This window comes from Tachysurus vachellii, chromosome 16 (genome assembly GCF_030014155.1).
Source record: "Tachysurus vachellii isolate PV-2020 chromosome 16, HZAU_Pvac_v1, whole genome shotgun sequence".
Classification (NCBI taxonomy): Eukaryota; Metazoa; Chordata; class Actinopteri; order Siluriformes; family Bagridae; genus Tachysurus; species Tachysurus vachellii.
This window is the reverse complement of record NC_083475.1, coordinates 16430562-16447833: the sequence shown is the minus strand read 5'-3', so window position 1 is coordinate 16447833 and position 17272 is coordinate 16430562. Positions and strand designations below refer to the sequence as shown.

At 37.8% G+C, this 17272-nt stretch overlaps 1 protein-coding gene across 5 annotated transcripts; it reads left to right on the top strand.

The window, feature by feature from the left end:
* Window positions 1–597: 597 nt before the first annotated feature.
* Window positions 598–16064, top strand: podxl (podocalyxin-like). 5 transcript variants are annotated; one of them, XM_060889551.1, is made up of 8 exons: window positions 598–998; window positions 10431–10682; window positions 11429–11943; window positions 12052–12078; window positions 12543–12660; window positions 12762–13258; window positions 13578–13682; window positions 13938–13966. In XM_060889551.1, the coding sequence occupies exons 1-8, from the start codon at window positions 956–958 to the stop codon at window positions 13941–13943; spliced, it is 1563 nt and encodes a 520-aa protein (XP_060745534.1). In that variant the 5' UTR covers window positions 598–955; the 3' UTR covers window positions 13944–13966. The 5 variants fall into 5 exon arrangements, with proteins under 5 accessions (XP_060745534.1, XP_060745530.1, XP_060745532.1 ...); XM_060889547.1 differs by lacking the exon at window positions 13938–13966 and adding an exon at window positions 14077–16064 and having other exon boundaries at window positions 599–998; window positions 12055–12078; XM_060889549.1 differs by lacking the exon at window positions 13938–13966 and adding an exon at window positions 14077–16064 and having other exon boundaries at window positions 599–998; window positions 12798–13258.
* The last annotated feature ends 1208 nt before the right edge of the window (window positions 16065–17272 follow it).

Genomic DNA, 17272 nt, shown 5'->3' with positions numbered 1-17272 from the left:
GAGTAATAAAGTCTGAGGACTGTGGTCCATACTGTAAGTGTGAATTACTCTTTTATTGATTTATATTTTGATGCATCGTCGTATTCATTGTGATACGATGTAATGCTCATGAAATTGCTGATAAATGCAGCTCATTTCAGACTGACAGCAGGCACAGAACTCACTTCAGTTTATGGGCCAATTAACCGTCCAGTAACATATTTTAACATTTAAAACTTTTACATATACACAGGGGCATAACTGTATGTTATATAGATAGATAGATAGATAGATAGATAGATAGATAGATAGATAGATAGATAGATAGATAGATAGATAGACTTTGTTGTTCCCCATGGTGAATGTATGGCTATTTCCTATCCAGCAATTTTGTGTGGAAAATAAATGAGAGGTTGATGCACAGAGTGCAGAGTTCACTGATGCAGCTCGCATATCATTTCTTTAGCTATTCATCGCCCGCAGTCTGTCTGGTGGAGTCTATTGAAAAGCTATTAAAGCCGTCCAAGGTTTTGCATAGTAATAAGTGCGGTAGTGTCAGCTAGTGGGCAGAGCCGTGTGTGTGTGTGTGTGGGTGGGTGGGTGGGTGAGTGGGAGTGTGTGTCAGACCAGTCCAGACTGCAGAACATACACAGAGGCAAAGTTTCTCTGGGTCAGAAAACTGCTCACGCGCTCTAAATAGCACCAGCAGCCAGTGCGCAGCCAAGGAAACCCTCAAACACTCCGGACTCAAATCCCCCTTCTCAGGAGACACACACACACACACACACACACACACAGACGAAAAAGCAGCCGTGATCAAAAGGGCTCTGGCTTCGGACTGAGCGCTCAGAGGTTATTTAGACTAGTGAAGCAAAAGGTGCACCAAGGCGGCGTGTCACCTTCATCATCATCATCAAGCCTTTATTACTCTCTCTCTCTCTCTGAGATAAGCAACCCACACAACAACAGAAGCAACATGTGCACCAAGATGCGGATCCTGTGGACTATCCTTATGTTAGGTAAGCTAAATTTAAATCCCTGTTTAAATGCATGATTGCGCATTACGCAATACTGAAGTGGCTAGAGATGAACAGAGAAGTCTCAGAGACCTTAGTCTATAACATACGCACAAATCAAGCAGATAAAAAAGTAAAGGATGTTTGGAAAAAAAAAAACGATCATGCGATTTGAAAACTACACGTGGTCTTGAACATATTTTATCTTATTGCTCATTGGTCAGTGGGTTATTTTCTTTCTGACTTACTTTTTATATAAATTTAATCATATATATATGTGTGTGTGTGTGTGTGTGTGTGTGTGTGTAAAGCTTTGCGATTGTGATAAGAACATTTATAGAACCTGCATATCAAGCAGTGTGAGAAGTGCAACATATGCCAAACTACACTTTCTGATGTTTTTCTTTCTGGAATGGCACAATGTTTGCCCAAACTAAAGATAACAGTCTGAGAGCTGTGGGTGGAGAGCTGATTGAGGAGTACTCTTAATTACATGACCTGCACCTGACACATCTTAAAGTCATCAAAAACTGAGGTTGGATGTTTATGTTCCTTGCTGTTGTGGCTCCTCCAGTTTTGTGGAAATTGGGTTTGTGTGAGCAGTCACATGGTAACAGTGTTCTATGTTCAAATCCCACATTAGTCATTGGAAGGTCTATTACTAAGATCCGTGATTCTGTTTGTACTCTAACCTGCATCACGGTGTCTGTGAAATGATTAAATGTAAATAAGCCATAGCTGCTGCTAACCCTAACCCTAACCCTAACCCTCAGCGATGTTGTATTCTTGGTGTGTTCTGAATGTAATAATTAATCGTGCTTATGAAAATGATGAAGTGATGGAACAATTGTTTGTAAGTGCTGTAAGTACAGTAGTAACATTAGGTAACTTTCAAAGACAGTAAATGTAACTATAAATGAACTATAAATGTATGATGATACATTCTTTATTAAATAAAAATGCCTTTTTTAATAAATAAGTAAATAAATAAATCAATATATAAATAGGGGCAGTGGTGGTTTAAACGGTTAAGGCTCGTGGTTGTTGCGGTTGTTGATCAGAGGATCAGGGTTCAAGTCCCAGCACTGCCAAGCTGCCTCTGTTGGGCCCTTGAGCAAGGCCCTTAACCCTCACTGCTCCAAGGGTTCTGTATCATGTCTGACCCTGTGCTCTGACCCCAACCTCCAAAGTTGGAATATGTGAAAAAAGAATTTCACTGTGCTGTAATGTATATGTGACAAAATCAAGGCTTTTAGTAAATATAAACCGGAGGGTTGTGGGTTTGATTCCTGTCTCCGCCTCATTTGAACGGAGATTTAGTGTTCTTCTCTTTCTTCAGGGGTTTCATTCCCTGTCCACAAACATGTGTTACAGGCTGACAGACATCTCTACTTTCTCTGTAGTGTTTGAGTGTGTGTGCTTGTGCCTGCAGTAGTCCAGGATGTCCCCCGCCTTGTTCTCAAAGTCTCCTGGGACAGACTAGGATTCCCTGTGGCCCTGTAATAACTGGCAATTTGCTGTAGAAAAGTGTATGAAAATATCGTTAGCTGTGGTACAGCAGCAGAACACCAGCTTTAACTTATATCACTGAAGTGCACCTCTGACTAATTGTTTGTTTTTTGGTGCTACGATCACTTCTTAATGGATCTATGTTCGATCAAAACACACCTGAGGTTAGAAGTCATGTGAAGTGATTATCAGCCATAGATGTGATTGGTGTGATATCAGTACTGAAACTGCTTGAGGACAGACTACTTTGTTGCTAGATCAGAGTGAACTTGGACATTGGAAAGAGTGGGGAAATCAGACTCAGTCCAGATTCCAGGAATCTTGCTATAAATCTTTGCTATATTTCAATGTTCTCACAGATTTAACTCCAAACAGTTCATGTGACAACGGTTTGTTATGAAAGCCTTCTGGCAGGACTGGACGGCACAAATCCTTGTGAAAATGGAGAACAATAGTTGGGAAAGTTCTCTATCAACATCCCTTTTTCCACTGAAGGTGTGGCTATGGGCTATATTCTGCTTTCCAGCATCTGTGCCTGGTCTGTATAGTCAAGCATCAGTGATACAAGCATTGAGCTGAAGGTCACAGCTTTCTCACAGAGAAAAAAGTAATGAGGTTGCTTATGGAAGGAGTATCTAGTGTTTTATAACAGTCAGTAATTTTCCATAAGAGTTAAGTTTCTCTGCTCAAGAGAAAGTTTCAGTGCTGTTGTAAGATAAATACGTTGTCAGGATGTGTTGTAACAGATAAAGGCTCAAAGTTGTAGTGTTTAAAATGTGTCTTCTACTGATTACATCACAGTCCATGTAGAGAGTGAAAAAGAAAGAGAGAGTATGTACATGTTGTGCTGAACTCACTGCAGTCATCCTCTCTATATTTATTATTAATAAAGAAAAAAGCATTAAGAAAGAAAGAATTAAAGCAATATATTTCAGCTAATAATATAATATTATTAAAATAAATAAGCTAAGCACACTTATTATTATTGTTATTATTATTATTATTATTATTATTCATTACCAATGGTGTTAAATTGCACAATTATATTGGTGCACTTTTTGTATTTTTTTTTTTCTTTTTCTTCTTTTAAATAATATTCCAATATATTTAGCTAATTTCCAGGATCAGACGTAGATGATCACAGGCAAGAATTGTGAAAATAATTCTGAAACAGTTCTACAGTTAAACATATTTGTAGGATAAGCTCAGAATAATATCATTCAGTATAGTTTGTCCTTTCAGAAAAGGAGTCTGCTTTATTTGTACTTTATATCTAATGTCTTATCCTATAACCTTTACTGAAAGCATGTAATAATAAAAATTTTAGCTTCGAATTTATGTAATAAAGTCAGATATGTTAATTATTTATTAATGGAATCCAACAGCTGCCATTTGACTTGTTGTAAATCAGATTAAACTGAGTAAACTTAGATTTCTGTACCTTTTCCACATAAGAGAAATGTCTAGATATTCTTGAATTTTGAAATCACAAATAATTTTCAAAAGATTACGTTGAAAAACACTGAAGCGTTCCTTTAACCAATCTGAATAAATAGCTACAAACCTGCTTGGAAAATGATGTTAAGTTTTTGTCGATGAAGATAAAGTGCCTCTAAACTTCCATTAGCATACTCTAATGATGGGGCTTTGTGTGTGTGTGTGTGTGTGTGGTGAGGAATGTGTTCCAAGTCAAGCACACAAACACCCGTCGACCCCGTCAAGCCTTGTTCTAACCTTCTTCACACCCTCCTCCATTTCTCCTGCCATCTCATTATTCCTGCCAAACATCTTTACATTCACAAGCGTCTTCTCCTGTTCCTCCTCCCTGAGCTGTGACTCAGCCCCATAAAAGAACTCCCTCCCTACAGGCCTCTTCAATTAGCCTGAATAGGACACCGTTGCTGGAAGAAGGGTAGGGAAGGGAGGGACGTTGGGGAGGTGGACGGGCGAATGAGGACCCCAGATCACAGCAGGGAGGCTAGAGTGAGACAACAGAAGAAAAGAAATGGTGTGAACTGGAGACAGGACTTTCGCGTGCACTAATGCAAGTTACTAGCTTTAAGGTTTGTAGGGTGAAAGGACATGTTGCGGCTGCACATCTAGGTCTGTAGTGGATGTTCACTATCTATACGGTCCATACACACTCACAGTCATGCCTGCATTCATACACAGGTTCTGAGAAAAGAAGCCTAAAGACTAAATACCAGGAGAAATGTGCAACATCAAGAACCTGCATTTAGTAAAATTAGAGTAGGCTTTTGAAATTATTTTGCATGTCCATAAAAAAGACAGATTGCTTTTAGGTGCTCTCCATTAAGTGACTTATTCTGTTAAGAATCAAACTCACACACACAGACACTCACACACACTCACACTCACACACACTCACACTCACACAGACACACACACACACGCACTCACACACACACACACACTCACACAGACACACTCACACACACACAGACACACACAGACAATCACACTCACACACAGACACTCACACACACACACACACAGACACACACAGACACTCAGACTCACACAGACACACACTCACACAGACGAGGAACACACACACACACTCTCACACACACTCTCTCACACACACACACACACACTCACACAGACACACTCACACACACACACACACTCTCTCACACACACACACTCACACACACACACTTACACACACACACACACTTTATTGTCAAGTATGTTTTCACATACGAGGAACACACACACACACTGACACACACATTGACACACATACACACACAGACACACACACTCACACATTCACACACTCACACACACACTCACACACACACAGACACACAGACATGCACACAAACACACACACACACTCACACACACACACACACACACACACACACACACACATACACACACACACACACACACACACACGGGGTCAAGCCGATCAGATGCGCTCAGAACATGATGTCGCTGATGAAACATACCAAGTTTCCACACTCGCACACTCACATACTCACTCGCACACTCACATACTCACACACATACTCACATACACACACATTTACACACACACACACAGACACACACACACACACACACACACAGACACACTCACAGACACACAGACACAGACACATGCACACTCACACTCACACAGACACACTCACACACACACTTTATTGCCAAGTATGTTTTCACATACGAGGAACACACACACATTTACACACGCACACACACTCATTCACACTCGCACACTTACTCACACTCGCACACTCACATACTCACTCGCACACTCACACTCACATACACACACTCACAGTTACACACTCACTCACACTCACTCACACTCGCACACACTCACATTACACACACTCACACTCGCACACTTACTCACACTCACACTTACACACACACTCACACACACACTCACACTTACACACACACATTTTGAATTTTCACGTTAAATTCAGTATTTTACCAATACAATGCCATTTTAACACACAAATTTTAATTTAATAAAATATTAAAGTACATGCCAATGTAAAGAGCTTATACAAAACAGCAGTAACATTAACAGCAGGATTTTATAGTGTTAAAAAGGTCGTCCTCTTGTATTAAAAAAAGACCAAAGGATTATTTAAGCAAAAAGTGTCTCACCCGATTAAATCCAGGAAATGAAATATTAATAGTATTCACATAGAAATGAGAAATTTTGAGGAGTTTTTTTTTTAATTCAGTAAGGGTCTCTATAGTAACAAAAAAAAAAAACATAATGTATTATAGAATCATTTATTCTTAATTGCATTGTGTTACCTTAAACTGACACCCCTATAATTTGTGTGTGTGTGTAACACAAGGTGGCACTCAGACTAAATTTAAGACATGACTGTTTATCTGAGTGTGCAGCTATTTTCTAGTTCATGCATTGAATCTATCAAATATTCAGTTCTCAAATTAGGATAATGTTCTAATATAAAATTCACCAGGACACTAACCCAAGCTCAGAATCTAACCAGGGACTCTGTACCCACTGCACCATCAGGACACCTGAGCACTTCTTATAGTCCAATAATAATGATGCTTTGACAGATGATGGCTTAGCTAGAGACAGGAACTACACATTCAGATTCATCAGAAGTCAACAGCAGGCTGGAAAAAACTCAGAGGAAGAAATCTGGGATTCTCACAGAGAGACAAAGGTTACAAATTAATCTCAGTTAACTCTCAGATGTTCTGTAAAAAATTAATAAAACAAAATATATCAGGAGAAAAAAAAATGTACAACTCGTTGCTTTGCTTTACAAAACTGCTAGAAAATTAAAAAACAAATAAATAAAAAACAGCAGTGTTGTAATAAAAAAAGATTTACTTTGTACAGAAGTAAATTATTTAAGAGCAAAAAAGAAGCTAAATTAAATAGTAGTATCTAAAAAGTGTAATATATACAAATAGAAAAACGTAAATAGACATGTAAAAATACAATAAAATGTTTTATTCAATATTATTTAAACTTAAAATGATAAATAAAAAACTCATAATAATCATCAATTCCAGCTTAGAAAAATATTCATTCATTCATCTTCTACCGCTTATCCGAACTACCTCGGGTCACGGGGAGCCTGTGCCTATCTCAGGCGTCATCGGGCATCAAGGCAGGATACACCCTGGACGGAGTGCCAACCCATCACAGGGCACACACACATTCACTCACGCAATCACACACTAGGGACAATTTTTCCAGAGATGCCAATCAACCTACCATGCATGTCTTTGGACCGGGGGAGGAAACCGGAGTACCCGGAGGAAACCCCCGAGGCACGGGGAGAACATGCAAACTCCACACACACAAGGTGGAGGCGGGAATCGAACCCCGACCCTGGAGGTGTGAGGCGAACGTGCTAACCACTAAGCCACCGTGCCCCCTAGAAAAATATTTACATATTTTAAAAAAAGTTATATATTTACATATCTCTAAAATAAATGAATTAATCTTTTGAATAATGTAAAAATACAAAAGAAAGAAAGAAAGAAAGATTCCCACGATACTAAGTATTATTTGTGACATAATTCATCATAATATAAATATTAAACTATTATTCTTCTCAGTTGTGGAATTGTGGAAAAGCCATAGTAAGTCAAAGAGAGTCTTTCCACTATTAACAGTGTGAGTGTTTGAAGATTCAGGAAAGCAGCAGAGCACTGAAGAGTAAAAATAAAGGAAGGTCAGTGCATCTGTTTCCTGTCTTTCATATCAGCAGACTAAAGTCACTGAGACTGTTCCGGAGGGCTGAGCTCCAGCGGAGACTCAGGTGGGATTATTATTGGACAGGAAGATGCTGGTCTCTAGATCTTGTCAGTGCTGATAAAGTCACAATCAGCAGGCCTGTAAGCTAATGATAGTGAGGTTAATGAGGGTCATCATTGAAGATATGAACAGAAACTAAAGAGAGATGTGTGAGAGATATGAGAGTAAAGAACAGCTCTCACACTTAAGCCCAGTCCAGTGTCCTGTCTACTGAGAGAAGTCATTTGTCCAGTGTCCTTGAGTTGAGCATCCTGTCTTGGGGAAGCGTTCACTCCCTGTATCAGTCAAAAGCTGTACAGAAATAAGCATATTCAATTTTTATGAATATTATTTTTCAAAAGGTCTTGAGCTTGGGATGTAGGAGAAACCCACAGACAGAAACATTACAGATCTCACAGTCCATATGAATAAATATACAAAGAAACTGAATGAACTTCGTGTATACATTTAAAACACAGAAATGTGATGAAGAGCAGTGTGTTTTAAAGGGCAGTAATAATAATTTTCATTTCAGTCCATTTATTTATCATGGAATATAATAGACATGCAACTTATTTGCTCAACCAGGATATGTTATTATAAGAAAATAATCAAGTACGGGTCATTGTGATTCAAAGCAGAGTTACTGTTATCAACCTAAAGTTATTTATTTTGCTATAATAACATGAAATGTGCATGAAACTAGCATGGAGTAGTTTTGTTTATTAAATATATACAGTACATCTTTTCTTGTGCTGAATATTATACACATAAACCCTGGTCGATTGTCTACACAATGTCCTCGTACGTGCGGCATTAAGAGTCATGAGATATGTGTGTGTAAAATAAGGTCATGGCATTCTTCTCAGTCTCTTGAGGCCGACCTCCATCCTTTAAGAATAGGTGTGTTACTTCCTAACTTATTGTTTTGCTCACTATGTTCTTTGAACTATAAATATAGAGACTTCACAAGAAAGCAAAGCTGCTATACAAAATAGAACAGAATAGAAAATACATCGAAAATACACAGAATAGAAAGAAAGAAAGAAAGAAAGAAAGAAAGAAAGAAAGAAAGAAAGAAAGAAAGAAAGAAAGAAAACTAAGACATTATGGATCATGGATTATAAACATCTAAAATCTACTGCCATACACTTCAGCATCTAATTTTGATGTGTCAATACCTTGATAAAAATGGAAAGCAAGATAGAATTGCTATATAGACTAAATGGATTCTAAATATTTTCTATTATCTAGTGAAAAAAACTAATTCTCTATGCTAATTACTACCTTTAACATAATTACAGCTACAAGCACATGAGATGAGCAACCAAACCCAACATTTTTATCATAAATTAATCAAGTAGATATTAGAGAACATGACAAGTCATTGTGTAACAGATAAATAATCCAATACCTGCAGGTGTGATGCAGACATTTCCACCCCAGAGTGATTATTTTCCAGTGATGGAATATCCTGAGGTGTAATTTTTTCCTCTTCTTTTAAAAATGTTTTTAATTTATTAAAGATTTACAGTACACATTTTCTCAGATTATATATAATGATGTGAAACCCCAACAAAACTGGTTCATTCCTCTCATCTCTTACATTATAGCAGCTATAAACAGTCGTTCTATCATCAATTAAAAAATAATAATAATAATAATAATAATACAGCTGGTCATTTTACTGAAACCACAAAAGCATTAAAGTTACCGAATTATCCCTGGCAGCTACAAAGTCTTAAAACTGAAAACTCCTAACATAAATGAAAACATACCAAGCATCATGCTTAATAAAAAATATTAACACTATTACCTAAAATCCAAAGTTAGGTTAAAGAGGACCAAGTACTAACTAGAACGTACATTTCCTGAAGAAAATGTGAATGGTGCTTGCACGTGGCAAGTTCCCCTCATCGTGCTGAGTGTTTTGATATGTCACATGTCCATGCTGTGCTAAATTTTTTATTTTCACGTGAAATCACGTGACATCAAGTGACTTCATCAAATTACACGTGAGGCAGTTCCCCTCATTGTTCTGAGTGTTTTGATATGTCACATGTCCATGTTGTAAAAGAGTTTTTTGATTTTGCATATATTGGGGGCGGGGCTGCAGCACAACCTAAAGGCCAGTCGGGACACCAATTTAAAAGTTTGTTCAGAGTATCACCCTAAAGAAGCTGGCTGAGTTTGGTGTAGATAGTTCAAAAGCTTGGCGAGTTATAAACCTTCAAAGTTTTTAATGGGAGTCTATGGGAAAAAAGGCCACTTTGATACCTGGTACCGGAGGTACCGGTACTCGGATCGCTTATAAAAGTCATAGCACACCTCTCCTCAATGATCCGGTTGATTTGACACGTCATTCATGGGTCTAGGACAAAAGCTGCGGGACAAGTTACGTGCCGAAGTTTTGTCCGGAAGAGTATGCACAATAGTAAGAATGTTGCTTTGCAAGCACCATTAATAAGGGGTCAATCATATCAAACACTTTCATAACCCTGAATACGTTCATAGTCTAATAACAGAGTTAAAAATCTAGCAGAATTTTACAAATATGTGTGGTTACAAATAAGAAAGACACAAACTGACAACTCATATTGCAAATCATTCTAATGTAAGCACTAATGATGGTTTGCTTTTCATAGGTTCTTTCCTCCAAGGTGCATATGGTGATGAAAATAAAACACAAGAATCAACTACTTCTGCTGGAAACACTACTGTAACATCAACAATCACCAAAAACCCTGATTCAGAAAATAAAAGCACCAGTGATGCTACCACCATTGCTCCTACTACAGGAAATAGCATCACAGCCACCAGTACCGGAGTTAAAACCGAATCTCAAAGCAAAGATCAATATACTCCACAAACCAGTGCCACCAAAACACCTTCAGTTGGTAAGTGTGTTCAGATCAAACAACAGCTAATTCCAATTCACTGATTTGATTGGCTGACCAATGTTCCAAGAGTGGCCATGTTTCATATAATATTGTGTTCTCCACATAAAATTCCACTTCCTAGTTGGAAACCATTACTTCGGTGGACATTCAAGATTCATTCTGAAGCACATTTAACAGGAATGCCAGCTGGTTGAGTTTCTGCTGGCTAGTTCTGTCAAAAGTTTCAGCTGTATAACTTTTACCTTTCCACAATATGTAAAAAGAAACTGACAATCATAGCTATAAAACCTTTATTTTTATACTTTTATCTTTTAAGTAATTTTCTTTGATGTTTGATTTTGCAGACAGCAGCATAATAATTTTTTTTTTTTTAATCTTGATAATATCATTGCCAAGTTGAGATGGTACCACAGATTATGTAATGCCTGCTATGATATAATGTTTTATGGAATTCCATTGCTTATGAATGTTATAATTCGTAAACCTTAAAAAGAAAAATCCACATAATGAATAAACAAATGTGTAAACAAATTTTTTTTTTTTTATACAAAATATTCAGTGTAATTTTATATATTATGGGAACATAATATGCCGTATTCTCATTAGAACATATAGAAAAATTCTTCCAGCAGGTTCGGTTCAGTTGCGAATAAGCTTAAATGTAATGCTGTACATGTATAGTGCTTATTAAGTGTATAAGTGTATAAATCTATTACATTATCTTGTTTCTTTTGTTGCCAAAGTTGGGCTGCCGAATGGAAAAGGATCCGACCAGACAACTATACCAGGAACATCCGTTATGACAACTCCAGGAATAACAAATTCTCAAATAACAAAACTAGAAACAAATAAAGTAATAATAACAGTAGCAAATACAGTAATAACATCACCAGCAAACACTATTGTAACAACACCACCAGTAACAACACCAGTAACAACTCTAGTAACAACAAGCAAGATAACAACTCCAGTAACAACTGCAGACATAAAAACTACTCCAGTAACAACAACTCCAGTAACAACAACTCCAGTAACAACAACTCCAGTAACAACAACTCTAGTAGCAACAGCTCTAGTAGCAACAACTACAGTAACAAGAACTCCAGAAACAACTCCACTAACAACAACCAAAATAGCAACTCCAGACACAACTCCAACAACAACAACCAAAATCATAACAACTCCTCCAGAAACAACCACCATTCCGGTAGCAACAATTCCAGTAACAACAAAAGCCCCTAAACAAGAAACACTCAACGTAAGGATTTTTGTTTCTATGTAAAAACACATCATTTTGAAAATGGTTTGATTCTCACTGCTTGTCACTGCTTCTTGCTGATTTTGAAATTCATTTCCTTTCTTGCAGAAGGCCGTAGCTGCAAACAGCACTGGGGTAAGATCACCATTTTAGCATTCCATCAAGCTACATCCACAACAGAATTAATATATTAATATTAAGAAGCAATATTTTTGTTGGTTGGTTTTGGTGTTGTTTGTGTTTATTTTAACGCTTAATCCAATTACATAATCCAAATTTACAAGTGTCCGGTTTTAGTGACCGTACAAAATAAAAAAATTGGTTTCCATTTTATCTGTATCCAGTTTAGATATAATGAAGGTTCTCCACTGAGATTACCAGTCTCTCTTCCACACTCTCTTATACATTTTTTTTTCTGGGCTCTTAATTTAATCATGGGGTTCACCAACAGTTTGTTTTTGTGTTGTGTTGTGGAGTTATTTTTGTTTATTTTGGAAGTATGTATGGGGTCATTATAAAAGCACCATCTACAGTCAGGTATGAGCAATTCTCTTGAAGGGTGCCATTAATTTTAGAGCTGTTACTTATTTCATTCACAGGACTACCTTGAGCAAATCTGTGCAAAATTGACAGAGGCAATCAATGTAACTGGGAACTGCAACATGGTTGGAAAGAAGATAAATGGTGTTATAAAATACAACTGCATAACACTGATCTGTGAGGATGTGACAATTATTGTTTTTTTTCTTTTTTTTGAAAATCTATAAATTCACCTCTATTTTTACAATTCTTCACTAAATTCTGTTATTTCTGTTTAGTGGAAACAATTCCTTTAGTGGAAACAATTCCTTTAGTGGAAACAATTCCTTTAGTGGAAACAATTCCATCAGTGGAAAAAAATCTGTCAGTGGAAAAAGATCCATCAGTGGAAAAAAATTCATCAGTGGAAATAAATCTGTCAGTGGAAAAAGATCCATCATTGGAAAAAAATTCATCAGTGGAAATAAATCTGTCAGTGGAAAAAGATCCATCAGTGGAAAAAAATTCATCAGTGGAAATAAATCCGTCAGTGGAAAAAGATCCATCACTGGAAAAAGATCCATCAGTGGAAAAAGATCCATCCGTGGAAAAAAATCCATCAGTGGAAAAAAATCCATCAGTGGAAAAAAATCCATCCGTGGAAAAAGATCCATCAGTGGAAAAAGATCCATCAGTGGAAAAAAATCCATCAGTGGAAATAAATCCATCAGTTATAACAAAAGTGGAGACGACAGTGGAGACAACAGTGGAAACAAATAATCTTCCCAACAACATGGTAAGACACACGATTGTGTAACTCATCAAAAATACCATGAGGTAAAAGCAGCATTTCAAATCAAATCAAAATTCAATTTCAATTGTATTTGTCAAATACACAATTATACACACATATAAAAAAAATAGGCAATTAATATTATGGTAAGAATGCAAAGACTATAAAGACTCTAGAGACAAATTAAAGACTATAAAGCAGAAATAATTTTATATATAACAGTGACTGGATCTGAATACGGTATAGTGATGCGTATGAATATGAATATAGAATGTTATATACGATGTTAAAATGCTATATTTTCTGTTTGTCTGAAAAACAGGAGACATTGATCGCCATCCTGTCTTCATGTGGTGCACTGGCACTGTTCCTTATTGCTTTTGCTGTCTATTGCAGCTACCATCGCTCATCCTACAGGAAGAACCAGGTAACACGCTAACTAGAAGTGTCCAACATTTTCCAACCCTAAAAAATACACTTTAACGTGAAACATACCATTAAAAGCAACACTGATTAGAATAATAACCATGGATGAAGAATGAGTCTGTATTTATTAAATAAATCTTCACTAGCTTAGGCCAGCTTTACATTTCACATCAGTGGTTTTAATTGAACGTTCAAATCAAAGCCAATTCTTATTTCTATATTTCTTTCGATTGATCTTTCATTCCTTCCGTCCAAGCCATGAGTAAGCTGGTTCTCTAAGCAGAACATGCTTCATTGATGTACAGTGAGGTATGAGATGTATTTGCAAGTAGATCATTTTGTTTATCTTCCACTACGTGTACCTTTAATCATCAAGGTCCATAACTCCTCCACAGCAACATCTAACTGAAGAGATGCAGACGGTGGAGAATGGCTATCATGACAACCCTACGCTAGAGGTGATGGAGGTGCAGCCCGAGATGCAGGAGAAGAAGATGGCACTGAATGGAGAGTTTAATGACAGCTGGATCGTACCCTTTGACAACCTCACCAAAGACGACATACCCGAGGAGGAGGACACACACCTGTAAAGTGTCCAAGCCAAACAGCTCCCCAAGCTTGTATACTACAAAACAAAGTGTTATTAGCAGTCATACCATATACATGACACTGTGTAAAGACAATGTAAAGATTACAAACAACCAAATAGAAAAAGGACTACAAGTCTTCCTTTTAAATTTCTACTGATTATTTTTCGTTGCTAAAAAGGCACAAGTGTAGTGAGCGTGGGGGCCATGGTGGCTTAGTGGTTAGCACGTTCGCCTCACACCTCCAGGGTTGGGCATTCGATTCCCGCCTCCGCCTTGTGTGTGTGGAGTTTGCATGTTCTCCCCGTGCCTCGGGGGTTTCCTCCGGGTACTCCGGTTTCCTCCCCGGTCCAAAGACATGCATGGTAGGTTGATTGGCATCTCTGGAAAATTGTCCGTAGTGTGTGAATGAGTGTGTGTGTGTGCCCTGCGATGGGTTGGCACTCCGTCCAGGGTGTATCCTGCCTTGATGCCCGATGACGCCTGAGATAGGCACAGGCTCCCCGTGACCCGAGGTAGTTCGGATAAGCGGTAGAAAATGAGTGAGTGAGAGTGTAGTGAGCGTCAATAAACACTAAAGTTAACTTAACGGAGGACGTTCAAAGATAAACCTGTGCTGTGTTTTTTGTTTGTTTGTTTTGGTGTAATTCATTTTGCTTTCATTTTAAAAATTGTATTTACGTCCTCAAGAGTATTGTAAAAGGATTTTCCCCACAGGATCTTATTTTTCCCCACTTATATATAGCACCAGTTTATAGTGTGTTGTTTTTTTATCTTTAAATATGTTGGTAGCATATTTAGTTTATTGACCATGACTTTTCATAAGGAGACCAATGGATAACTGTTTATCCTGCACACAATGTTTAAACCCTGTTCCCCAGATTCCTTCATTACCCACAATGCACAACACTGACCTCTATCTAAAGCAGCACCGTAGCGCTTTATTCTGTTCAGCTTTCACCTCCTCAAATATTTTAATATTAACTTATATAACATTTATAAGCAATGTTTTTCAACAGAGTTTTCCTTATATTCTACAAAACCCAGGTGTGAATAATAACACAAGTCATAATGACCAAAGCTGAAGTTTTTCCCCTCTAAATACATAATGAGTATTTTTATTTCCTTTCCAACTGTCCTCATTCTTACAGGGCAAGAGATGTACACATGTACAGTTTAGGGGCTTGTAATTTCTCCCCCCCTTCTGTTTTTGTCTCATGAGCAAGACACAAAATTGACATTAATTCAAAATTCAGCAAATCCTGAATCCAAGTTCATTCATGTTTTAAATGCTACTACAAATCCTCCCACATCTCCATCAGTTTCAGTTAAATGCTCATATTCCATTTTATTTTCGGGTGCTCCATTTGGGGTCACCACAGTGGATCGTCTTGTCCGCATGATTGATTTGGGACACATTTTATGCCAGATGTCCATCCTGGTGCAACCCTCCCATTTTATCCATGCTTGGGACCAGCACTGAATCGAACCTGGGCTGTGGCACCTCGCCGCTGGACCACCAGGAGGATCCTTTTCATTTTTACACAAACTTCTCCTTAAAATATTTATATGGTCTCAAACTGTCTAATGTGATTTAGACCTTTTAATTTCCATTTTACTATTTTGTATGTATTTTATAAGCTTGTGTTAAAACTTTGCCTTTTCAGGAAAGGTAAAAAACAGGAGTCTGATACACTGGAAAAAGTCACTGCTGTTGCATCGTGTTTTTACAATTTCTTTTTTTGTGACCAAGGAATAAAGCATTTCCTTACAGAATAAAGGAGTTAGTTTACAAACATCCATTCATTACAAAGTGTTGAACAAAAGTAGACAAAAAACAAGAGAGACGCTGCGTAGAAAACCTGAACAAAATACAATCTTTATTCAATATGTACATTACATACAATGCTTTAGTTTTTAAGTATTTTCTACACATTCATGTCTGCCACAGTGTAGTGTTCACATATCCTATTATCCTCCTCACTCAGGAGACGAGAGAGGAACAAAAGTCAGATGTCCAGGAACAGGGGAGATGGGGGAAAAACAAACAAACAACAAAAAAAACAAACTAAAGCGTCCAAGCCATGGCTTGCAAAGAGTTTTATTAAAGATGTTCCCATTGTGTTTTTCCTCTTTTACATTTTTCACAATCCATATTTCACCTTCTTCATGGCACAAACCTGGCATTTATCTCCTGCGCATGCGCGAAGAGGACTGGGGGGGTGTTTAGCGCGGTTCTTTTTTTTGGTTAAACGGCTGTGGTAAAGCGTTTGGTTCAGTAAAATGTGTTATTACAATAAAACCGTTCTGGTTATTGAATCAACATTGGTAGCAGAGAGGAGAAGAAAGCGGTGTTTCAATGGTGGAAAATATCGTCGAGTTCGAACATCGATACAACAGACTACGTAAGTTCAATATGGAGCTCCCAGAAGCCTTCAAGCTACTAGAACGTTGCTTCACCACAAGAGGGCGCCGGTGCGCTGCAGAACACGCAGAGTGTAATTGCTTACTACACGAGATACTCGGGCAAACGGGGAAATAAGTCATACAACACACAACAACCTCAAACCGTAGCTCAAGGCACAAATCCCCTTGATAAATATGGAAGAAGAACGAAATGTGCAATTTGCCAAAGTACTTATCACTGGGCAAAAGGACTGTCCAAACAAAAAAGAACATGTAAGACTAACAAAAGATGAAGGACTAAAAGATCAGCATGGCTACAGGGTGATGAGGTCAACAAGGTTACCCTTGGGTGGGGTCATGTTGTCGGGGAAGAAGTTTACCAGTGTGTCAAAGAGCTCTGTGCGCTGGGTCTGATCTACATCATGTTTATTAAAAGAACATTTAATATGAACAAAAGATAAAGGACCAGCATGGCTACAGGGTGATGAGGTCAACGAGGTCACCCTTTAGAGGGGTATGTTTGGGGAAAAAGTTTGTAATTTTTTTCCAAAGAGCTGTGAGTGCTGGGCATACGTCCGATCTACATCAGAAAAGCCTG